At 46.5% G+C, this 24,461-nt stretch overlaps 1 protein-coding gene and 1 long non-coding RNA gene across 6 annotated transcripts in view; both read left to right on the forward strand.

The window, feature by feature from the left end:
* Nucleotides 1–2,754: 2,754 nt before the first annotated feature.
* Nucleotides 2,755–5,093, forward strand: LOC138918952 (uncharacterized). Its single transcript, XR_011428732.1, has 2 exons — nucleotides 2,755–2,985; nucleotides 4,305–5,093. It is a non-coding gene; the product is annotated as an uncharacterized lncRNA (long non-coding RNA).
* Nucleotides 5,094–19,421: 14,328 nt separating this feature from the next.
* The window catches only part of PPM1L (protein phosphatase, Mg2+/Mn2+ dependent 1L), a 257,331-nt gene continuing 252,291 nt past the window's right edge, over nucleotides 19,422–24,461 (forward strand). Inside the window, exon 1 of one of the 5 annotated variants that reach the window (XM_023623235.2) lies at nucleotides 19,422–20,058. In XM_023623235.2, the coding sequence (XP_023479003.1) occupies nucleotides 19,660–20,058 (399 nt within the window). In that variant the 5' untranslated portion in view covers nucleotides 19,422–19,659. The other 4 variants (XM_070243200.1, XM_070243194.1, XM_070243195.1 and 1 more) reach the window with 4 other exon arrangements.

Below are 24,461 nucleotides of genomic sequence, written 5' to 3' on the forward strand. Positions count from 1 at the left end.
ATAGACGCTTACTGGCACAGCTTCCATTTGCACCAGAAAATGAAGCAGAACTGGCCGGATGCACAACTAGGTCTTTGCAGAGGCACCTGAAATCCACAGCCTGTGTCTGCACAGCTTCCCGGCACACGGTCCTCGGTGGTAAGCCGTGGTCATCAAGAGCCTGGCCTAGGTCCTCACCATCCTGCAAAGCTTAAATTCATTTCACACCTGCTTTTGAAACTGGAAATACTGCCAACTTATTTTCCCAGATGGATTTGGCAAAAATTCCAGCATATTGTACAAAATTATGGATCAGATGAAATCCAGTTCTCAAATTCAGTGGACATCTGGAATCAGTAAAAAAATGTGATGTCTCCTTCAGAAAGGACCCTGATGCCTTCAGAGGACCAGGGCAGCACAGACTAGGAAGGAGAAGCTGTGCTCCCAGGATTGGCCGGCCCGGGGCCATCTCCCCTCAGGAACATTCCTAGACAGGTAACGCTCTCCAAGCCCAAAACTACAACAGCTTTGCTACTGTCTCTCAGAAAACCATTCTACAAGCTAACTGCCTTTGGTATGGAGACGTATTCCCGGGCTGAACTGCAAGGGTGATGTTGAAAACTCAGTGCGGTGCAATGTGTGTAGAAACAAGCTGCTCAGGAGGGGCAGGAAAGAGGCGGCAGAGGATTGTGCTTTACTAGTGGTGTGGGATGGTTGTTCAAGCAACTAACCTTTTGGGGTTTTTTCTTCGAGTTTTAGAAAAGACAATTTGGGCACTTTAAATAACCACAGCAGTGCTATGTTCACACTGTAAGTAGGAAGTACAAATAATGGAAACATAGACATTTCCCTGACCATTAATTCCAGTTTTGTCTTTCATGTACTAGAAAGACCGTATAAGGTAGTGGTTAAGAGCTTGCATCCAGGCTTGACTGCCTGAATCCCAGCTCTGCCACTGATTAACTAGGTGATCTTGGGTAGATTACAAGCTTTCCATGCCTGGGCTTCTTTATCTGTAACCTGGGAATGACTGTCTGTATCACAGGGCTGTTAAAAGATTTAGTGAATTAACATAGGTAGACCATTTAAAGCAGTAAGCACCATTTAAGCATTAGTTATAATTATTTGTGAGCTTTCACATACATTTACTGAAGGAAGTTTTATTGGAATCTCAAGATGACTAAATCAATATGTACTTCCATACTATGTTTTTGCAGACCAAAGTATCTGCTTTAAAAGGTCATTTATCTATCTCATTAAAAGATGATAGCACTATTAGTTAAAAGTAATTTAGAATATTATATTAGAAGTAGTCTTTGTTCTGTGCAAACATCCCAAAATGTACATTATTTTAAGGTTCTACAATTTATTTAACAAATATTTATTGAGCTGCTACCCTGTGTAAGGCAATTGTTCTAGAATGGGGTTGATGGGTATGTGTGTGTATGTTTGTGCAAAATCCTTCCTTACATGGAGCTTTGTATCCTTTCAAGAGGACATGGACAGTAAAGAAACAAATAGACGATATGTCAGGTGGTGACAAGTTCTATGAAGAAATATAAAGCAGAGTCAGGGTAGAGACTGATGGAGAGTGGCGCCCATAAGGAAGGCCTCTCTGATAAGGTCACACTTGAGAAATGACCTGAAGAAGTGAGTGAATGAGCCATGTAAATATTTGAGGGAAGGGGTTTCCAGGAAGAAGGTACAGCAAGTGCAAAGGCCCTGAGGTGGGAGAGTGCTTGTTACATGTAAGGAATGGCAATGTGGAATTCAAACCTAGGAAGTCTGTCTCCAGAACCTGCATTCCATAGTCCCACATTATCTTCTGCACTTTCCTCCATAAACTCTCTGCTTCAGACAGGAAGATTATATGAAAAAATGGTCATCTGAGTTAAATATAAGTTATATAATCTTACATTTATGTGTTACATTGACTTATACATGAATTCCAAAGAATCAGCATGAACAACAAATTTAACTTTTCCTTTTCAAAAGTAGCTCAGAGTAGGAAGCAAAATACATTAAATTCAGAGCAGCAACGAGGACATTCTGAAATGTTCCTTAGCCTAGAAAGACCCTTGGTGTAGGGTTTTTGTGAAAATTTTGCATGTCTAAGTCTTTTTCTGGGGCAAGTGCTGGGTCCCTGAACCCAGTAAAACTTGAGAATAACCACGTCAGTGAACAGTGTTTCAGAACTCAGAAATATTTTTGTTTTTTTAAAAAAAATCACAAAGGAACAAAAATGTAACAGAAAAATAGACATTTTTGATTATCTTAATTTGAAAATTGAAATATAAAGGAAAACAATTGCTTTTATTTATTCATTCGTAAGGTTTTGTGGATAGGGCACCATTTAGAAAATTACTAATTAGCGGAATCAAAGCTGAGGAGTTAAGTCTGGAAGAGATTATTTTGAGGGCAACTTGTAAACAGTAGCAGGTGACTTCACAGAAAAGCAGCCACCTGGCTAGAGCAAGATTTGGAGGAACACGCACAAGTGAGTATTATAAGCTTTCTATTTTGGAGGCAGAGCCAGAAATTCTGGGTAAAGAGAATCTAAATCAGTGGTTCTAAACTAAGAAAGTGTGTTATTCTGGGTCTGCTGAGAATCAGCCTCCAAGATGGGATTAGAAGGCAAAGGATTTTATTAAGGGAAACATCTGTGCGAGAGAAAACGGGGAGAAAGGCAGACGGGCTGGGAGCCCGTCCAACTGCTGCGGGTCTGACTGAGGGAAGGAGCCAGGAGGAAGGCTGGGCAGCCATCCCAGGGCGCCCACAGCCTGAGGGAGCTTCAGCGCGGCCGCCAGAGTCCCGGAGCCGCGTCCCGCGCTGGAGCAGGCCTGTCTCCAGGCCCGGCCCGTCGTGGTGCCCGGCGTCCCTGCAGCCCTCGCTCGTTGGCTGGGACCAGCCTCCCCGCAAGCCCGGGGATGGAGCTCAGCGCGGGGCCCTCCGTCAGTTGCGCCACGGGTGACGGCGGAGAGGCGCGGTCTCGTGGCCACAGAGGAGGTAACTGGATCACCCGCGGAGCTGTCTCTGCGTCTCCCACCACCGCCAAGCCCAGCCCCTCCGCCAACTCGAGATGTCCTCACGCCGTGGGCCCTGCGGCCTCGGGGAGAAGCGCTGCCGGGCAGCCGGCAGCTAGTGAGGGTGGGACACGCCCTTCACGTGTTCCGCGTTGGTACAAGGGTTTGAGACCATGGGAAAAAGAAAAATATCTCCTGTTTTGATGTTTATTTAATGAATGCGTTGTTGGGAAAGATCTTTCATAAATGGCTTACTAAGGATTTGTTACAACGTTACTCAGTAGCTGATAAATTGCTGTGTCTTCATCTCTGATTTGTTGTAAAAATTCATGGGACAAAGTTGTTTAGTAAACAGTTCCCGTGGTCATATGAGCGTGGTTCCAGGGACGTTTCAGTAAAAGACAGGTTTAGATGTCCGCTAGTGAAGGGTAGCTCAATAAAGAGGGTGCTGTGACTACACTGCGGGGAGCGTGGGAAGCACACCCACGCCCCGCCCCCAGCCACGCCCCCTCCTCCCTCAGCTCTGCTCCTCGCTGACAGCTCCTCGCAGGCTCTTCAGTGAAGCACTTGCCACCTACTAAGGTGCACGTGGATGGTGTCTTTTTCCAGAATGAGATCTGACCTAGAATATAGCATTTGCTTATAAATAGGCATCTCCCTCTGAACATGAGTACGCCAGTCCTGAAAATGCAGTGTTAAATGCCACAAACACAACCGGTCCTGTTTGCCATTGTTTTGAAAGGGAAAAACTGTAACGGCTACCGATCAATGCTTAAGCTTTTCCTAAAACGCAACACTACACAGTGAAAAGCCCAAATGTAATAAACAATGTTCATGTTAAAATGTAAATTTCTCAAATTGTGACTTTCGGATCACCAAAAAATTAACAGGATTATTCTTGTATTAATGATTGCTTCGTATGCAACAATGTGAACAGTTTGCATGTCCTATGTTGCTGTGATGGTTCATTTTATGTGTCAACTTGACTGGCCTAAGGGATGCCCAGGTAAAACATTGTTTCTGGGTGTGTCTGCAAGGGTGTTTCTGAAGAAATTAGCTTTTGCTTGAGTAGACTACGTAAAGTGATGGCCCTCACTAATGTGTGCGGGCACCATCCAATCCACTGAGGGCCCCAAAGGCACAAAACAGTGGAGGAAGGATGAATGCCCTCTCTCTCTTCTTTTTTTTTCTCTGAGGAATATTAGCCCTGAGCTAACATCTGCCGCCAATCCTCCTCTTTTTGCTGAGGAAGACTGGCCCTGAGCTAAGACCTGTGCCCGTCTTCCTCTATTTTATATGTAGGACGCCTGTCACAGCATGGCGCGATGAGCAGTGCGTAGGTCCGAGCCTGGGATCTGACCCAGAGAACCCCAGGCGCCAAAGCCGAGCGCGCGAACTTGACCCCTGCAGCAGCCACCGGGCCGTCCCCCACCCCCTTCTTGAGCGAGGATGTCCATCTTCTGCCCTCAGCTCAGAGCTCCTGGTTCTCGGCCTTCAGACTCCGGGCATGACACTGGCCCACTGGGCTGGTCCCAGGCCTCAGGCCTCAGGCTGAAGGACACCACCGGCTCTGCTGGCTCTCTGGCTCTCCAGCTTGCAGATGGCAGATGGTGGGACGACTCAGCCTCCGGAAGTGCGTGAGCCAGTTCCTGCAGTAGATCTCCTCTACTCCCTTCACGTGTTGGTTCTTCCGGTTCCGCTTCTCTGGAGAGCCTGACTCACGCAGCAGCGGACCCTGTCTGTGGCCCTGGCCTTTCCTGCAGCTGCTGAGTTCTGGCTGCCAGCACCTGAGACTCCGCCTGAGGGCTTCACAGTCCACTGAGCTCACAGTCCCCGGACTAGGACTTTGTCACAGGGTCGAAATGTCTCCAATAACGCCCCCTGGGAGCAGTTCTCACCCAATGACTGACAGAGTGGGTGGCTAAAGACCACTGCTCCCTCTCTCCTGATGGAGTAACTCTGAGGCATGTGTCCAACACTGACTACCTTACCGGTGTTTCCCAGATCCTTAACCAAATAAGATATTTAAACTCAGATCCTTGTCTCTATTTTCTGCTTTTGAGGAAACTAAACCAAATATTTAACCACAAACTCTATGCACTGTGGATGACTATGATGTTTGGATCTCTTTCTTAGCTCCAGCAACGTCCCAGATGGACATCCCCTTCATTGACACTCAGCACACTTTTCAAAATATCTATGTGTGATTCTACCAATTTTATTTAGAATATAAATCATTACTTTTCTCCTGCTTCATTTTATTTAAAATGTTGTATTCAGTTTTCAGGATAGAAATATAAATCTTTCTATATAAATATTGCTGAAAACATTATTTCAAGAGATATGACATTGTATGGAGTTGAGCATTAAAAATCAAGAAGTATCAAAAAGTGGAAACAAACAAAATTATCAACTGATCAATGGATAAACAAAATGTGCTATATATGAACAGTGGAATATTACACAGCCATGAAACGGAATGAAATACTGATACATGTTACAACACAGATAGTCCTTGAAAATATGCTAAGTGAAAGAAGCCACACACAAAAGGCTACACATTGTATGACTCCATTTATATGGAATGTCCAGAATAGGCAAACAAAGAGACAGAAATAGATTAGATTAGTGGTTCACAGGCCTGGAGGAAGGGCAAATGAGGCTGACTGCTAACGTGTATGGGGTTTCTCTTGGGATGACAAAAATGTTCTGGAAATAGATAGTGGTAATGATTGCACAACCTTGTAAATATATTAAAAACCACTGAAATCAAGAGGCATCCTCCCAGGGAAGATGTTTTGTGGGACATACCTGTCCTGCCTTGCAAGGATCTCTACTTATTTTCTAGTGGAGTAAGTACTAGACTTAATTATGAACCTTCCCACTTTTCCTCTAAGATGCCTTTCTGCTCAATGCTACTGATGGCCCTCTGGGAAGATTGCTTGCCATGGACCTTGTTCTTACGGCTTAGAGAGAAGGTCTGGATCATTTTTGGAGGGAGGCTCTCAACAAGCTCACCTCAGAAGTAGGGCTTACGGCACTCCGCCAGGGTGCCAGCTGGGCTCTCTGCAGCAGTTGCTCCCGGTCTCTTGTGCTCACAGAACAACACATTAACACCTCACCTCAGGCCTCACCCTGTATCCCTCTCATCTCCTCCCCTGGGACTGAGGCATGACACACCGCAGGACCTGCCTAGCATTCCTGACACGTGCTGGTTTGACCAGGCAAGTCCTGAGGCTGCAGGTAGGCAGGCAGGAGTGTCCCTGGGTCTTGCCCTCATCTTGCTGGCTCTCCCTCGACCTATAGCTCACTCAGAGGAAGGCCCTTCTGCTGACAAAGGCTTTGGCGTGTCTAACAGCTGCCCAGAGGGCCAGGTAACAATTGGGAAGAATGCAGAAGTGCGTGCCCCTTGGGGCGAACTTTGACCACTAAGAGAGAGCAGATATGAAGAAGCAGACAAATGAATACTTCTCCTTTCTCACTGCCCTCCCTCCCACGAACTGTTCTGAGAAGTAAGGTTCCCATATAGCTGCTTGAGAGCAGAATGGCGTGACTGAGCACGCCTTTCCCTCGCTCTTGCTTCCTGGTATCGTGCCCCTCACATAAAGCGTTTGCACATTAGTTTTGCCTCAGGCTCTGTGTTCTAGAGGACCTGGGGTAAGACAGTATATCATCATTTTCTCTTACAAAGAAGCGTCACCAGCTGAGAGCAGAGACTAACACACACTGGGGGCAAAGTGTTAGTGCCCAGTACAGCAGGCCATCAAGACACAATACATCAATCTGGACAAACAAGACAGTCTCGAGTTCACTTCCTTGCTATTAGACACAGCCACCACTTGATTTTATGTGGTATGCAAATTTACATTTTTTAAAGAAAATTAAAACTTTATACCACTGCCAGCTTGCTAAATTAAAACATCCTCTTGTAAATGAGCATTTTAACCTATGTACCACAAGCACACAAGCAATAAGCATAACATAAAATTAAATTAAACACACTAGCAAACATCCAGCTAAGTGAGTTTTATCCTTAAAAAAATTTACTCTTGGGTGCTGACCCGGTGGCACAGCGGTTAAGTTTGCACGCTCCCCTTTGGCAGCCTGGCGTTTGCCGGTTCAAATCCGGGGAGCTGATCTACACACAGCTTGTTAAGCCATGCTGTGGCAGGCATCCCACATAGAAAATAGAGGGAGATGGGTACAGATGTTAGCTTAGGGCCACTCTTCCTCAGCAAAAAGAGGAGGATTGGCAGCAGTGTTAGCTCAGGGCTAATTTTCCTCACCAAAATATAGAGAGATATTTACTCTTGGAGGCTAATAACTTCAAAATTCGTGCAACTATTCAAAACAGTTTGGGAACTAGTGGGTGCGTTTGATGTATGGGCACCTCACATGGGCCATCAGGACAGCTGGTCCCTCCCAGTTGGCACCTTTCTTAGGTGCTGTCTGAAGACCCTTGGAATAAGACTGACTAGGTCAGGGCTTCCCAAACTTTTATAGCTGTGCCCCCTGTAGCTACAGTCTTCAGTGTGTGTCTCAGGCATGGATCCTTCCACAACACTGGAGACAAGAAATGCTGAATCTCTTGAACATCCCAAATTAAACCTGATTTCAGCTTTCCATTCAACAAGGCTGGTAATAGATGGAATGTTGGTCATCCTTCTAGCCCCTTCCCTTTTCCTGCGACACGTCCAGGAATACTTTATCGAGTAGACCCTAGAGTCAGAGGGCCAGGACCCATGAGCTTTTCAGGGCCTATGAGAATCTCTTAGACCTGAAGATTAAAAAGGGCCACGCATTTCAAAAAAACTAGCCAAATCACAATTAATGGATGCTTAATTAAACTTTACGAAATGTTCTATTGTTGCCTATTTAATAGTAATTAAATTTAGTATTAAAAAACTGCCACAGGGACTGGCCCGGTGCCAGAGCCATTGGGTTTGTGTGCTCCGCCTTGGAGGCCCGAGGTTCACATCCCGGGTGCAGACGTAGCACCGAAGTCAAGCCACGCTGCAGCAGGCATCCCACATATAAAATAGAGGGGGATTGACACAGATGTTAGCTCAGGGCCAATCTTTCTCAAAAAAAAAAACTGTTAAATTTGAAAACGGTTCAAAAAAATTTTTAGGGGCCAGCCCCGTGGCCAAGTGGTTAAGTTCAAGCACTCTGCGTCAGTGGCCCAGGGTTTCACCGGTTCGAATCCTGGGCGTGGACATGGCACCACTCATCAGGCCATGCTGAGGCAGCATCCCACATGCCACAACTAGAAGGACCCACAACTAAATATACACAACTATGTACTGGGGGGCTTCGGGGAGATAAAGAGAAAACAAAAAAACTTAAAAAAAATTTTTTTACAATACACACAATATTTTCCTCAGAAATTAGAGCCAAACATAAATTAAATGAATTAGGCATAGAAAAATCTCAGAAGCAAAATTATAAAAACTCAAAAAAATGTTTTGGCCAAAGAAATTTTATTTAATGTGGGACACAGGTGCATTTCAGTACCTTTTATATGATGTAAGACGGGATCTCTGAAAGTGCGTGCTTGGGGATTATGACTGTTGTAGAACAGCGCTGTCGACCAGAGTCTTAAGGAACCCTGAATGCAAGAAAAGCAGGGCTTGCTCACCCGGCTTTGGGCCCAGGTCAGCTCACTCTTGGCTGCACCCTGAGGCAGCAGACGATCCTGACGTGGCATCCACTCCCTCTGTCCCCAGCTTGGACCTCTGAGCCTGGCCTGGGCTCCCAAGGTCATGAACCTGGTGCTCCATCCTCAGGAGTTCACACAGCACCCCCCGCCCCAGGGTGCTAGGGTCCTACCCCTTGGTGCTCCACCTCTCTGAAAACTCTCTGTCCCACCCCCATTCCAGGCCCCTTCTCTCCACAGGCACAGACCTTCCAAACCACCGCCGGGGTGGTCTGTGGAATAAGCTCCCAGCACTGAAGAGCTGTCAGTGCCCTCCTGTGTGAGGGACCCAGAGGCCCAGAGCCCGAGGTCTGGAGGCTCTTCCTCCCCAAGAGAGGAGGAGGGAAGTTACCTTTTCACTTTGTTGTTTTGTTCTCAAGGCTACAAGAGCAAAACATAAAAAACAATTCTTTTTAAAAGGATCTACTTCTTTTTAACTCAACCTGTTACATTCACATTTCATTTAAAAAGGGAGCTTGAACAATATGCTTGGTCAAACTACATCTCCCTCTTCCTCGGATCTAATTCTCATAACTGTTCTTTTCTCTCCTCCTTGCCCTCATCCCCGGTGAGAATCATCTGTGTGAATGGCGAGGCCTTATTGTTCAGTAACTGTTACTCTTTGGGACTGTGAAGATTGATAAGGGAAACCCTCATTGAAAATGGAGTCAGGAGGCCGGAAGGGTGAGCCCCCAGGAACACCACTGGACCTAAATTACAGGAAAGATAGTCAATTACAGACCCCAACGGAAGTCGTTAAAAGGAAAGACTCGTTAATTACAGGAAGAAATGTGCCTTGTATCCAAAACAGAAATTGGCTACCCCAACAACACTTAGCATGAGAAACCATCGTTGAATGCTTGCTTTTCTCCAATGGACTTTCCTGCAAAACAACCCCTCCCAAATTTCTCCTTTTTCTTTATAAAATAACGTCCCTCTCCCTTGTTTGTTGGATTTGCCGTGATTCCCACAGCATGCATAACCTGAATTGCTATTCTTTGGCTATTCCCAAGTAAACTTGTTTTGAAGGTAAAATAATTGGCTGTTTTATTTTTAAGGTCAACAGGATGAATCTCAAATAAAAATGTGCTCCCCTCTTAAGCTACCAAACCACAGGATTTTTCTGTTGTAAGGTTCAGGATATTTTAAAATTAGATTCAGACACATAATCACTGCAATCAGGTCTTTTCTTCAACTTCCAACTGGGTCTCACCCAGCAAACACACTTACTTTATGTCTGCTCACAACTTCTCCGCCCAGAAGTGTACCCAGGATTTCAGCATGTGTCCTAAATGCAGTCACTTCACGTGTGGCTGTCCCAACCTCTGAGACCTACTGTTTCTTAATGTCATTCTAGATACTCTGGCACTAAAGTCGCATTGGTTTGCACTCACCTTCCCTAGGACTGTGACTGTGGGGCCACCAAGTCCAGCTGTGATGAGCCCGTTTCAAAGGACGACTGGGGAAAACAGGCACCTGACACTATTGATTCCTAAATGAACGTTGATAAGGCTGACTCTTCTTTCAAAAAGGACTCCAAATCAGCTTATTAGTGGCAAAAGCTGAAGTCACCAGCAGCAAATCTACGTTTTATTTTTATTATTCTGGTAAAAAACATAAAATTTACTGGCTTAACTATTTTTAAGTGTACAGTTCATTAGGTTGAGAATGTTTACATTGTTGTGCAACGAATCTCAAGAACTTTTCCACCTTGCAAAGTTGACACACTATACCCATTAAAGAACAACCCCCCATTAACCCCTCCCACAGCCCTGGCAATCACCATTCTACTTTATGTTTCTAGGAATTTGACTACTCGAGATACCGCATAGTGTAAGTGGAATCATACAGTGTTTGTCTTTCTGTGACTGGCTTATTCCACTTAGTGTAACGTCCTCCAGGTTCATCCATGTCGCAGCGTGTGACAGGATTTCCTTTCTTTTTAAAGCTGAATAATATTCCATCGTGTTATGTATATACCACATTTTATTTGTCCCTTCATTCGTCAATGGACATGCGGGTTTCTTCCACCTCTTGGCTGTCGTCAATAGTGCTGCTATGAACATGTGTGTGCAAATACAATGTGTGAGTTCCCAGGAACCTTTTCCTATTACCATGATGGATTTGAGTAGATTTAATCACATTCTAGTAACCACGTTCTGATCTTGTTGCTGTTCCCCTTTCAAAAACTGCCAGCCTCTCTGTATGGCCAATGAAGTAATATAAACTTATCATTCAAAGCTCTTCAAAATACAGTGTCATGGGACCAATCCTGCTTTCCCTCCTGCTAGTCCTCTAAGCTTTCCTCTTTCTGAAACACAGTGAGCAAACAGAATGAGTGCCACTCCTTCCTTCTGGAAGTCTATACCCCCAGTCCTACCCCCTTTTTCTGCACGTCCAAACCCTGCCATCCCAAATGCCCCTTGCCCCCTTCACGAGGCCTTCCTGATCGCTCTAACCAGGTACAATTGCCTCCTCCTCAGAATCCTCATAAGGTCTTCTGTCAGGCAGGGTCTTATCATACCCTGCTCTGTATTTATGAGTTGCCTGTAAACTTATTGTATCTATTCACGCCCTTCAACTAATAATAATTCACTTCTATTGGGTGCTTACTATGTGCCAGGCACTCTTCTAAGCGCTTCATGTATATTAGCTCCTGTAATCCTTAAAATGACCTATAGATTAGGTGTGATAAGTATATCTATTTTACTGATGAGAAAATTGAGGTACAAAAAGGTTAAATAACTTGAGTGGTGGAGATGGGGTTGTGATTTGGGGTGGACGTGACAAGAGATCAACATGGTGGAAGTAGTGAACTCTGGAAGAGGGAGGGCCAACCCGAGAAGGGCAATTCCTTCCATTATAGAAGGGCCCTCAGCCCCTTAAGCGTGACTTTACAATCAGCAAGTTCACCACAGGAATTAATACTGTACGCGTATGCTTTTATTAATGAGATTTGTCTATTTGTAGTATATTTATGATTGGTTCTTCTCACTACAGGCTCCATGAAGATAGGCATTGTGTCAGTTTTCCTGGTTCCTGGTGCTGAATAAATGACAAACTTATAAATAGATGAATGAGTAAATGATTGAGTTATACTCTGCATTGTCTTGGGGGTGGTGGGAAAAATAGCTGGAGAAATGTACCCTGGGTGCATTGCAGATTCTGCTGTAAATGGAGGAATAAAAAGCTTACTTGCCCATTCTAAGCATGATATAAACGGCACAAATTTTGAAGGAAAAGATAGAATTCACCGTATAAAAATAAAATATAAACAACAAAAATGAAATCAAATAAAGCTCCTTATATTTCAAAGCATCATAAACAATAGAAAGGTAAATGACAAGCTGGGAAATATATTTACAACTGGAATGATAGCCTTAATATATAAAAAACCTTTTACACTGTAGAAGTAAAGACAAATATCTTAGTAGAAAAATGGACACAGGACACTCATTTTGAAAAGATGTTTGCTCTTGCAAAGAATTTCCCTTTGTAATGAAAATATAATCTTAAGAGAAAATGAGCAACGATGTGAAAAAAAAAAGTGAAAAAATCTGAATGGCCTTTGATGTTTTCCATCTGTTAGTAAAATCAATTTTCAACTAACCAATGGGTGAGCTATTCTTTGACTTCTCTTTTTTTTATTGCTATCTGGGATTCAAAGGCATATTAATGTGTTTAATTTATTACCAGCAATAGTAGAGAAAAGTGGAGTTGGGCTGAAATAATGATTTTAGAATAACTTCATTCATTCATGAACAGATATTTACAGTATGCCTACTGTGTGCAAGGCAGTGTGTTAGGTGGTGGAGTTACCATGGAGGACAAAACAGACACATTCCTGCCCTCATGGAGCATATAAATCATAGTGAGAGTGGGGGGAAACAGATGTTAATTTGTAAAAACTCACAAAAAATATGTGTTTACAACTTTGATGAGCACTCTGAAGTAAAAGTACGTGTTGCCATGAGGCGGGGCAAGAGGCAGCTGACTCAGGTTGCAGAGTCGGGAAGGCTCTAGGAAAGGATGTGTGAGCTGAGGCCTGAGGCACACCAGTTAGGAGTGTGGGTGGGAGAGTGGGCCTGGGAAGGCCAGCGTTCCAGCTAAACGGAACTGCAGGAAGAAAGGCCCGAGGCAAGTGGGAGCTTGATGCTTTACAGGAAGTGTGAGGAGGCAAATGTGGCTGAAGTGGGTGGGCTGAGGGAGCAGGGGGCATGGAATAAGGCTGAGAAGGAGAGGAAGGCCATAGTTAAGACTTTTGTCGTTATTCTAAGAGCAATGAGAAGTCATCTAAGGGTTTTAAGCAGGATTATTCAACTATTTACAATGTTTCATATTATAAATTAGCTAGAATGATGTGTGTTAATTAGGATAAAAAAATTTAGGTAATGCTTTAGATTAAGATTATAATTTAGGAAGCTTGTTTGAAGATTCTCCTAGAGAAGCCTAGGGCAATCAGATGAAAGATTTTTAGGATAAGTTGGGTTTAGGTAAACAGTTGGTGCAATGATATAAAAATTTTATTCGGAAAACAACTATCCTTGATCTATCTCTGTAATTATTTATTTATTTATTTTGAGGAAGATTAGACCTGAGCTAACATCTGCCGCCAATCCTCCACTTTTTGCTGAGGAAGACAGGCCCTGAGCTAACATCCATGCCTATCTTCCTCTACTTTATATGTGGGGCGCCTGCCATAGCATGGCTTGCCAAGCGGTGTGTAGGTCCCCAACCAGGATCAGAAACGGTGAACCCTCGGCTGCCGAAGCGGAATGTGTGAACTTAACCACTGCGCCACCAGGCTGGCCCCATCTCTGAATTATTTTTAAAAACTTGGGTTGTAGAATAGCCCCTTGTGCTTCTTGAGTACAGTGGAATAAAATCACATTGCACCCCAGCATGATTGGGGGCTGTTACATTAGTTCTCCATTTGACAGAACACCTGAGACATTAAAATTAAGTCCAGATTCATATACTTATTATACTTATTTAAAATGATGATTTTATTTTCTTAGCTGTACTACTAAAACAGATTCATTTTCACTTAAAGGACTTAATACTGAAGATTTATTATTAAATTTAGCATCTAGAAGGGTTTTATGAGAAGCACTGCAGATTTAACACAGTTCAATATAATGATCATGGCTACCAACTTACCGAAAGGACATTGAAATCACTTTTAAGATAGAATTTGTAGTAATGGTCCCTCACGTTAAGGTGCTTTGATGACACTGTTGATGGGAGTGGAAACAAGAACAATGTATTTTCCAAAACAGTGGGGCCCTAAATTGTAAAGTTGAACATTTTCATGCCCTACTATCCAGTAATTTTACTCCCAGGTGTATATGCTAGAGAAACTCTTGCAGGCATGCACCAAGAGAGAGTACAAAATTAATTTATGAAATCATTGACCATAATAGCAAAAAACTACAAACTCAAACATCCACAGAAAGAAGATGAATACATAAATTATAGAACAGTCACACAGTGGAATGTTAGATAGCAGAGATAGAAATGATAGAAAATGATAGAACTATGTGTAACCACATGGAAGGATCTAGAAACATAATATTGAGTGAAAATATAAGGACCAGAGAACTATCTACAGTAAGACTCCATTTTTATAAAGCTCAAAATGAAGCAAAACTAAAAAACATACTAGTTAGGGATACAGAGATATGTGATGAAGTTATTTTTAAAAAGACAAGGGGAGGGGATGATGAAACACAAAATTCAGGATAGTGGTACCTGTGGTGGACAGGCAGGGAGGTGGGATAGGGCAAGAGCTCCTGGGCCAGGACAAGGATCTTGGTCACAGTGCAGTTTCTAGGTCAGGTGGTGGTTCGTGGGTGCAGCACTCACGGTCGCTGCACTTCCTAACAACACTTCCATGTGCTCTTCTGTATGTAGAGTTTCAAAGGTTTACCTACATAAGCGTATACTGAGAGAATATTAGTACGAGTCCTACTTGATACTCAGCGCATATTTACGTGCAGATAGCAGGAACAATATAAGAACACTAACCACACTGATATTTGGGAGATTGAAAAATGTGCAGAGAATTTCTGTATGTATGAAAGTTTCATTTAAAATTTATTTCAGGGGATTTTTATTATATTCAGAGGCTCAGATGATAAGGCACTTTACATTTGATTTTTATAACTTTGTAATAAGTGGCAAAAACAAAAAGAAATGAGGACATCATGGGACAACATCATACTGGAAAATAGATTTATTTTTTATTAAACTCTGTTTTAAAGATTTCTTAAACCTAAGAGCTACAACTCTGAAAGTTTTTCTGAGAATATATTACTTTTAAAAGCTATATTTTATGTTCTTTGTATACTTGGAAGGCTAACGTAAGTTGCGTAATTGAAAATGATAATTACTTTGTAACTCTTTTTGTCCTTATTATTGTATCTCATGAAAATTTAGGATTGCAATTAGCTCTTTATTCATTACCACATCGCTTGTAATGGTAAAATGTGTGCATAATGTACATCCCATGGCACTTCTTTCTTCCCTGTGAAATTCAGACAGTATTTTACTCTAGCAACAGATCTTTTAGGCTTTACATAGAGACGGAGCTTACCTACACTTGTCTTCTGCCCCACAAGTGTTTTCAGTGGATGAGGTCAATATTTATAGAGCAGTGCTGGTCCCAAAGGATGAAGCTAGAATTGTGGAATTGGAACCCATGTATTCTTTCTGAGATTTCTGTAACAGAGATCTACTGAAATGTTATTAGACAAATACAAAAATTAGACTAATCATCTCAGCATCCCCGGGCAATCAGTGGATGTTAGAGTACTGAATCAGTGGTCAGAACTGAGCTTGAGTTTCCAACTTCTTATTTGCTGAATTTTGATATTCATTTAACATCTTTGTGCCTCATTTTCTTCATATTAATAAAGTGATAAAAACTCCTTTATCCTCCTCATAGGATTGTTATGAGGCTGGAAGTAAGTCAATACACATGAAAAAACTTTACACCCTCAAGGAATATGCAAATGTTAGTTTGTCACTAGAGGAAGGTGTTTTCTATTAATCAAATATATTAAAATTCAGAGTAAAATATAAAAAAAAAAGCACATTTAGGCCTTTAAAAACATTGCTATGTACAGTACATGAATTTCTCAGCAGAAAGAAGAAGATGCCTATAGGGTCTGCTTGAAAAATCATTTTATTGATTTTCACACAAATGAACTACAGATCTTCCCTGACTTGCAGTGGGGTTACATCCCGATAAACGCATTGAAAGTTGAAAATAACATAAGTCGAAAATGCATTTAATACATCTAACCTACTGAACATCTTAGCTTAGCCTAGCCTACCTTAAATGTGCTCAGAACACCTACGTTAGCCTACACTTGGGCAAAACATCTTACACGAAGCCTATTTTACAATAAAGTGTTAATACCTCATGTAGTTTATTTATTTATTTGTTTTTGAGGAAGGTTATCCCTGAGCTAACATCTGCCGCCAATCCTCCTCTTTTTGCTGAGGAAGACTGGCCCTGAGCTAACATCTGTGCCCATCTTTCTCTGCTTTATATGTGGGACACCTGCCACAGCATGGCCTGACAAGTGGTGTAAAGGTCTGCACCTGGGATCCAAGCCTGCGAACCCTGGGCCACCGAAGCAGAACGTGTGAACTTAACTGCTGTGCCACCAGGCTGGCCCCAACCTCATGTAATTTATTGAATACTGTACTGAGAGGGAAACTCAGCATGGTTGTCTGGGCACAGAGTGGCTGCAAGTGCACTGGATGTTTACCCTTGTGACAGAGTGGTGACCAGGAGCTGTGGCTCACTGCCAGTGCCCAGCATCATGAGAGCATCAGGCCGCATATCAGCAGCCTTGGAAAAGATCAACATTCAAAATTCCAAGTACAGTTTCTACAGAATGCATATTTTTTTTCACCACTGTAAAGTCGAATGATCGTTAAGTCAAACTATTGTACATCACAGACCGTGGGTACCTGGATGAAAATGTCAAAGCCTAATTCCACAGAATACGCAGGTCATCTAGATTTGTCAATCAAGTGAAGCCCTCCTGTTGCTCTTTAACCTCCAGAAAGACCAGTATGAGCCTTTCTCTTCTTTGTTCAGGTGGGGAGGGAACAGCCATGGCTCTCATCACTATCTGCTGCTCTCGTCAATACAGCCATGTTGGGGAGAGGCTGGAGGGGCCCCTGGGACTGGAGCTTGAAGTAAACCTCCAGGGCCTAGTTTGACCGGTAGTTCTGGAATCTTGATCAGCTTCTTTGCAAGTTGCCTTTGCCACAGAGGAACAGATTCATGTACAGAGAGACAGGTAATACACTGGAAAGCGATTGCTAATTCACAGAGAGAAACATTGTAAGCTGCTCTTCATAACGACACTCACACAGGCCCTTTGTTTTATAGTTCCCAAGGGCTTTTGAATTTATTTCATTGGAACCTCATGGCTTGAGTTTTGAACAGAAAACGCCCTAATTTACTTCTAAACTCTTTATTTTCTCTATCCATCAGATGGAAAAAACTGAAAAGCGCAAAGTAAAACAGGAGACCATATCTTAGTTGTCAATAATAACATACTATTGGGGCCGCAGGTGGCACAACGGTTAAGTTTGCACATTCCGCTTCTCAGCGGCCTGGGGTTCCCTGGTTTGGATCCCTGGTGGGGACATGCCACTGCTTGGCAAAAACCATGTGGTAGACGTCCCACGTATAAAGTAGAGGAAGATGGGCACGGATGTTAGCTCAGGGCCAGTCTTCCTCAGAAAAACGAGGAGGATTGGCAGTAGTTAGCTCAGGGCTAATCTTCCTCAAAGAAAAAAATTATGATGTACTGTTAACGGTCCTTCACATTTCCTTCCTGTCTTTCCAGCGCATGTTTGTGTTATTGAGATCATACTGTAGACGCCATTTCAATGTCAAAAGTTTTAATTTTTTTCTGACTGTGAGGGCAATCTATGCCTTTTGTAAAAACTCTGGAAAAGTTGTAGAAAACAGACAATAGTCCATATCAGGAAATGAAAACCACACACAATTTACTACTGTAGTTAACCACTGCGAACACTCTGGTGTGTTTTCTTCCAGCACTCTCCTGCTGCTTCTGTGTGTACCTTGCACACGCGGCGGGGACCGCGCCCAGGCAGGACGGCGCTGGGAGCGGCAACCCCTGCTCTCGGCCCAGAGGACTGGAAGCTGCAATCAGCACCTTCCTCCTGGACAGGGGTAGCGGGAGCGACTACTTTCCCTCCAGCCTCACTCGTTCCCGCATTCTAAGCTCGTCTGTACGCCGTTCTTCTCTTTTCCCAGCATCTCCAAGGACACCCTGCAGTGTGGCATGTCTGGGCGGCATATTTCAGCGAGTTCTCCTGGACGCTCTGGAAGCGCGTGCTCCTCTCTGCGGCCTTCACCCCCGACCCCACTCGCCGTCTCCCGATGACCAGGTGGCGGCAGGAAGCCGCCAGGGCTCGGGTTCAGAGGGACCCTCAGCCCGCAGGGCGGAGTCGGAGCCGTCGCTCCGCGTTGGGGTCAAGAGCGCGCCGGGTCCCGCTAGGAGGCTCCCTATCCCTCCGGGGAACGGCAGCGCCCAGGGGAGCCTCCGTGCCGGAGTGCCCTGCTCGCGGGCGGCGGCTGGCAGAGGCAGCCCCTCCTCGCTCTCCGGGGGCGAGAATCTGAGCGACCTCCAGGCGCCCCAGTCCTCACTTGCTGTCCTCCTCCAGAGGGTCTTGGCCCGTCGCGAGGAGGCTGCGAGGCCCCGATCCTCCTCGCCTCGGGGGATCCGGGCAGGGCCCCGCCACCGAACCCCAGCGGCCGGCCCGCTCCGCCCCGCTTTGCGAGGCGGCAGAAGTGCGTCCCTTCTCGCTTGCCTTATGCGGGCGACGCGGGGACGGCGCTACCGCGCGGCCTGCCGGAGGGGGGGCGCTCACGCCCGGGCCTCTGCTTTCCAGCCGGCGGCCGCGGCTCCCGGGCAAGGAGCGTGACGACGACCAGGGTCAGTGTCGTATTGTCCCGGGAGCCCGCGCGGGAGGAGGAACCAGCGTCCGCTCGAGCTCGGCCGTGGACGCGCCCCTCGCCTCGCCCTCGCTTCGCTGGGCCGCCCGGGGCTGCGTGTGCGCCGGCCGCCGCCGAGGCTCCCTGGCCTCTGACGGCTCGCCCGGAGCCCCGGGTCCTCGAGCCCCAGCTCCGGAGGCGGGGCGCGCGCGCGGGGCGGGGCGCGCGCGGGGGGCGGGGCGCGCGCGGGGGGCGGGGCGAGCGCGAGCCGGGCCGAGGAGCGGGCGCGCGGGCGACGCCGAGCCGAGTCAAGCCGAGCGGAGTGGGAGCTGCCGGGAGGAGCACGCAGAGCCGCCGGCCGCCTGCGGCTCCGTGCCCATCGTGCTGCGTCGCCGGGCTCTGCGGACCCCGCCTCTGCCCAGGCTCCCGCAAAACTTTTTTTCTCGGGGGACCGGCGTCTGAAGGGATCGGCTGGCTCGCGGCTCCGCGCTCCCTTACAGCGGCGGCCGAGGGGACTCGCCTCGCTCCCCGCCGGCTCTGGCGCCCCGTGCCGCCTCACCTGCTGACCGCTCCGCGAGCGGCGAGGGGCCCGCGGAGGGGCCGCGCGCGCGCCGGCGCCCCTGGACTCTCCCGCCCGCCGCGGCCGAGCCGCCCGGCGCAACTTTCTCTTGACCGCCGCCGCCCAGCCCGGGTGCCGGGGCCACCGCCGCCGCCTCACAAAGGGGCGCAGGGAGGGGAGGCGGCGCGGGCGGCGGGCGCGGGCGCCGGTGCGCAGGGCGCGGGCCTCGGGCCGCGAGGCCGGGAGACAAAAGGGAGGCTGCCTCTGCTCTCCGGGCCGCGCCGAGCCGCCGGCGTCCGCCCCCCGCCCGGTTCCTCAGCCTCCTGCTGCCCCTCCCGCGGGCCGTCCCCCCCGCTCCGGACCGGCGAGCCTTCGGGGCGCGCGCGTGCTGGTGGTCGGGCTCTAGCGATAATAAATGATAGAGGATACAATGACTTTGCTGTCTCTGCTGGGTCGCATCATGCGCTACTTCTTGCTGAGACCCGAGACGCTCTTCCTGCTGTGCATCAGCTTGGCGCTGTGGAGTTACTTCTTCCACACGGACGAGGTGAAGACCATCGTCAAGTCCAGCCGGGACGCCGTGAAGATGGTCAAGGGCAAGGTGGCCGAGATCATGCAGAACGAGCGGCTCGGGGGGCTCGACGTGCTGGAGGCGGAGTTCTCCAAGACCTGGGAGTTCAAGAGCCACAACGTGGCGGTGTATTCCATCCAGGGCCGGAGAGACCACATGGAGGACCGCTTCGAAGTTCTCACGGACCTGGCCAACAAGTCGCACCCGTCCATCTTCGGGATCTTCGACGGGCACGGGGGCGAGGTAGGAGTTCTCCGGGGCTTTGTTTGACAGGGTGTGCTTGTGTGAGTGTGTGTGTGTGTGTGTGTACACAAGGACGTTGCCTGCGCCGCGGGGTAGGACCTGGGTGCGAGGGGCGTGGTGATGACCTGGTGCCGGCTGGACAAGGCCGCTCGTTCAAATGCGGCTCAAGTTGCCCAAAACACGGCTGGATCCCGTTTGGGGGAGGGAGGGCCGTCCACAGCCGGGTTCGTGCCTCGTGACTTGTGAGGTTCCCCAGGGCCGGAGCCCAGCGGTGTCCGTGCGGGCTTCGCGGGAAGAGTGAGTGGTTTCTGGGGTGGCCTTTGGCCCGGGGCCTCAGAGCTTCAGTTCTGAGGTTTGGGCTGAGCTGGGCACAAAGACGGAAGAAAGTGTCTGTGATGCTTCGTTGGGGAAAGGGACAGAATCTTCAGAGGCGAGTCAGGGTGGGTGAAGGAGCTGGGACTCCGTGCCGTGCCTGCGCCCCGAGGAGGCGCCCGAGGGGCGTCTCTGCGCTGCTTCCCGGCTCCATTAACTTGGCGGGTGCAGTGCGGCCAGGTGACAGCCGGCCGCCCGCGTTGGCTGGATCGGGGAGCGGCACCGAGCTGCCTCCGGCCTTTGCAGGGGTGGCGGCGCTCGGATCTCACCCCCACGCCCTGGCCGGCGTGAGCGCGAAGAGGTGTCCTTGCTGCTAAACCCCTTTATTTGGGGTTGTCTCGGAGCCAGAGGCGAAGGTAGAGGCCGAGTCAGGTCTCTCTCCCGCATTTCTGCGGCGCCCTGATTGCGCGCGGGGCTCGGATTTCCTGGAGGTCGAGGCGGGGCTTGGCTCTGTTCCTCGGGCATGGGCTCAGGCGGGGTGAGTGGCACAGGTGGCCGCAGCGCCGCGCTCCACAGAGCCCCAGGCCGGTCCCCGTCTCTCTCAGTTTGGCAGTTTGTGACAGTTTATTGCTGAATACTTTTTCTTTTGTTTTTTTGCAGCATAATTTCTTACTCATGCTCCCCCTCCTTCGCCATTTCCCCCTCTCCCACACCCCCATGCTCCCATCCAACTTTTCCCCCACCTCTCTTCTCGGCCCTTCTGGCGTCTGGATGGGCGGTAGGGCATGTCACTCCTTTTCAAGGGCTTGCTTGTTCTTCAGTGGACGTTGAGAAAGCTGTCGGTTATTTTATCTGCATCTTCGATGCAAAATCACTTCACCCATTGCTCTGCTCGTCTTTCCAGGACAGTGTGTTTTCCTGCCTTGTAGAACCAATTTTGCCAGGAGTGATAAACTTAGTTGGAAAATGTATTTGGTAGAGCTGAAGTCAGTTTCTGCTGTTTTCCGCCCGCCCCAGCCCTTTCTGTATTCTGGCTTTGCTGCTCAGGGTTTCTCGCTGGTTGTGATTCGCAGCCGCTGGTGTAGTGTGGGCTTCCTTTCCTGTCACAGGAGGAGGAGGATGTGAACTTGATTGACAGACATGCTGTGTACTTGAGGAAGACACACCTTAATGATGAGGTAGCCAGTATAATGACTGATTTGTTTATTTGGTTTGAGTTAGAATGTGCATATTTTCATTTTATGTGCCTGGACTGTCGTAAACCATTCAGTAAAGCTTATATTTACTGTATACTTTTTACATTAAAATTGTTGGCAGATGATAGTCTGCTTCTGGCCTTAGCACAGTTTTGTTTTTAGTTGAAAGGTCTGGATATACTATTAATGTTGTGGAACTTTGGGTTGTACTTGTTTGGCTGTGCTATATTGACATATTTTGAGCCCGCACATGTAAGTGAACGGGTATTTTAAGTTTTCCATTAAGTTGATATTCTAAAACCTGAAAGTTACAGACCCAAACAGATTTCAGGTTGAAAAATTTCCAGTACTATCTTCCAGTAAATATACCATCCAGAAAAGGGACATGATAAATGCTTTTATTTAGCCAGAAGTATTTTACATGTACAGGGCTTTTCATTAAGTTTTTAAATGCTAAACAAGAAGATGATCATTGTTAGCCAAACTATGAAATGCTTTCCGTTGTGCCTTACATTAGAAAGCCTGTTGTTTGCAAAATGATTAATATTATCAGTATCCTTAAAAATAAAGTAATTTTCTATTTCTAACCTCCTGCAGTATGGAGCCAGTTCATTCATTTTGGCTTTGTTTTAGAGCAAAATAAGGAAAGTGCTGTAAAAAGGAGTGAGTTAGTTGCTATTGGGAATATGGTAATAACAAAGAATATTAGGTGGTAAGTTCTCTCTGATTTTTCTTTTATTCAAAGAAAATCCCACCATCAAATTCTTGCCTTTTGTGTTGTTCATCTCCTTGAACACTCACCAGAGGAGGGTGCCACTGTTTGATTTTGGTGTAAATGATAGTTATCTCCTTTCAGAAAAGAGGAAGCTTTTTCTGAACTATTATTTATGTATATGCTTCCTGTTGAGTGGTACAGAAGACCAACGAGGTTAACTTATTTCTAATAATTCAAACTGCTAAGATAGGCTATAAAAAACCAGGGCCAGTCTATAGTGCTAGTGCTTTTTAGATCCAGAAGGGATCTAAAGCCGCCTCATATATCCATTTCATCCCATGTTTTAGATGAGATGTTTGTTGATGGCTGGAGAAGTTGTGACCTTCCTAAGCCAACACAGCTAGTTCAAGGCCTTCAGTTTGGTGACCTTCATATTAAACCACTGACAAATTAGTTTGCATATTTATCTGGATAGATGGATAGCACACGAGGGATACAAAGATGAGTGAGCTATGATCCCCGTCCTCAGAACGTTTCAGTGTAGTGTGAGAGAGATTTGTGTACAAGCACTTAGTGCCATGGGGTGCTTAGGGTGTTAGGGGACCCTGAGGAGGGGCATTTCAATCAGGCTGGGAGGTGGAAGCCGTGGGAAGACACTTGAAAGCAGTCATTTACTGCAAGGTCGAAAGGGGGCTTGGGCTTGAGATCTGGCTTTGAATCTCTGCTCTGCCATATCCAGCTGTGGCCTCGGGTGGGTTGCTTGAGCAACTTTATCTGGGAGATTTTGATCTGAAACAAGGCTAATGATGCATGTATGGCACCCCCTCATCAGTTGTATTGTACCCTCTCTAGAGAAGTTCCTAATGGAGAGAAGGATGTGGAGGAAGAAAGCTTACAGACCAAGAAGTCTGCAGTGTTAGGGCGATGATGTCCAAGGGAAGGAGACCTGCATGTGAAAGGGACACCTTTGGTCCCTAAAAAGGTGTAGGTTGGATAATTCATTGGGTATTCCCCAAACTCTCTGTCTCTCTTTGGTCTAACTTCTGGTGAATTGACTATCAATCCAGGATACCTCGTATCCTAGCATTAGGCAAGCAGCGTTGTGGCTTCAGATGTGAATTTTCTGATTAGTGAGAAGGGATATTCTCTTCGATTAATTAGTAAATTGGTATTCTCATTTGCATTTCAGTCCCTTCTAGTTGGGTTAGGATGAGTTAGTTCTCTTGAGTCTACTCAAGTGTGTATGTTGGATAAAGATATGTCTTTGGCCTTGTTATGCTGAGGACCAGACTCTGGATGCCTGTGACTTCTAGATGGGTGAGATCTTAAAGGGCCTTGTCTCGGTGGCCCTACAGGCCAGCTTCCTCACTTGATGGCCTTGGGCCCTTGAGACATTCTAACCACGATACTATGGGTGGATGGTTGACTGTGTGTGTGTGTGTGTCTAAGGCTATGGCAGTGCTTGTGTTGCGGTATAGCAAAAGATGAAGACAACAAAAAGGCAAAAAAGAACATAGCTCAAATTGTATCAACTGATGTGGGAAGGTTATCTTTAAAATTAAAAAATAATGTTTATGTAGGAAAATGATTTTTTTGTGCTTATCTGTAATTTTTATCCGCAAGCAAAAGATGGGGTTTTGTTTTTACTTTTTATGTTATCTAGAGGAAATATCACCAGTCCTTTGAGGCAACTTTGTGAATGCTTATAGCGGAAAGCTGCCCAGAAGAGCAGATTGTTAGGTGCTCCATGTGCTTGTGGGCATTATGGTCTGAAAGGTCACGTATCATTGTCTTGTACGGCTGAGACACAGCCTCGCCAGTGGTTAAGCTCAGAGTTCCACATTGACATCAGAGAGGAGCACCCATCAGATGCTTGTCAGGAGCTGCGGTCTTGAGGCTCAGCAGTTCTCCAAATCTCCGAAGAGAAAGTGCTTGTGGAGGGATGCCTGAAGGATGCACACAGTCTAGTGCTGTAGATCAGGGGCTCTTATCCTTTCTTGAGTCATGCTTCTCTGAGGATGTTATGAAACTACAAACGTATCCCTCCAAGAAATGGACTTGTGCATCAAGTTTTGTTTATAATTTCAAGGTAAGTGGATGCATGAACCCTCTGGATTTTAGGTTAGTCTAGGTGGAATGAAATCTGGTTCTGATAAAGCTAGACCTGCAGGGGCTGTGTA

The sequence above is a fragment of the Equus caballus genome, chromosome 19 (assembly GCF_041296265.1).
Source record: "Equus caballus isolate H_3958 breed thoroughbred chromosome 19, TB-T2T, whole genome shotgun sequence".
Classification (NCBI taxonomy): domain Eukaryota; kingdom Metazoa; phylum Chordata; class Mammalia; order Perissodactyla; family Equidae; genus Equus; species Equus caballus.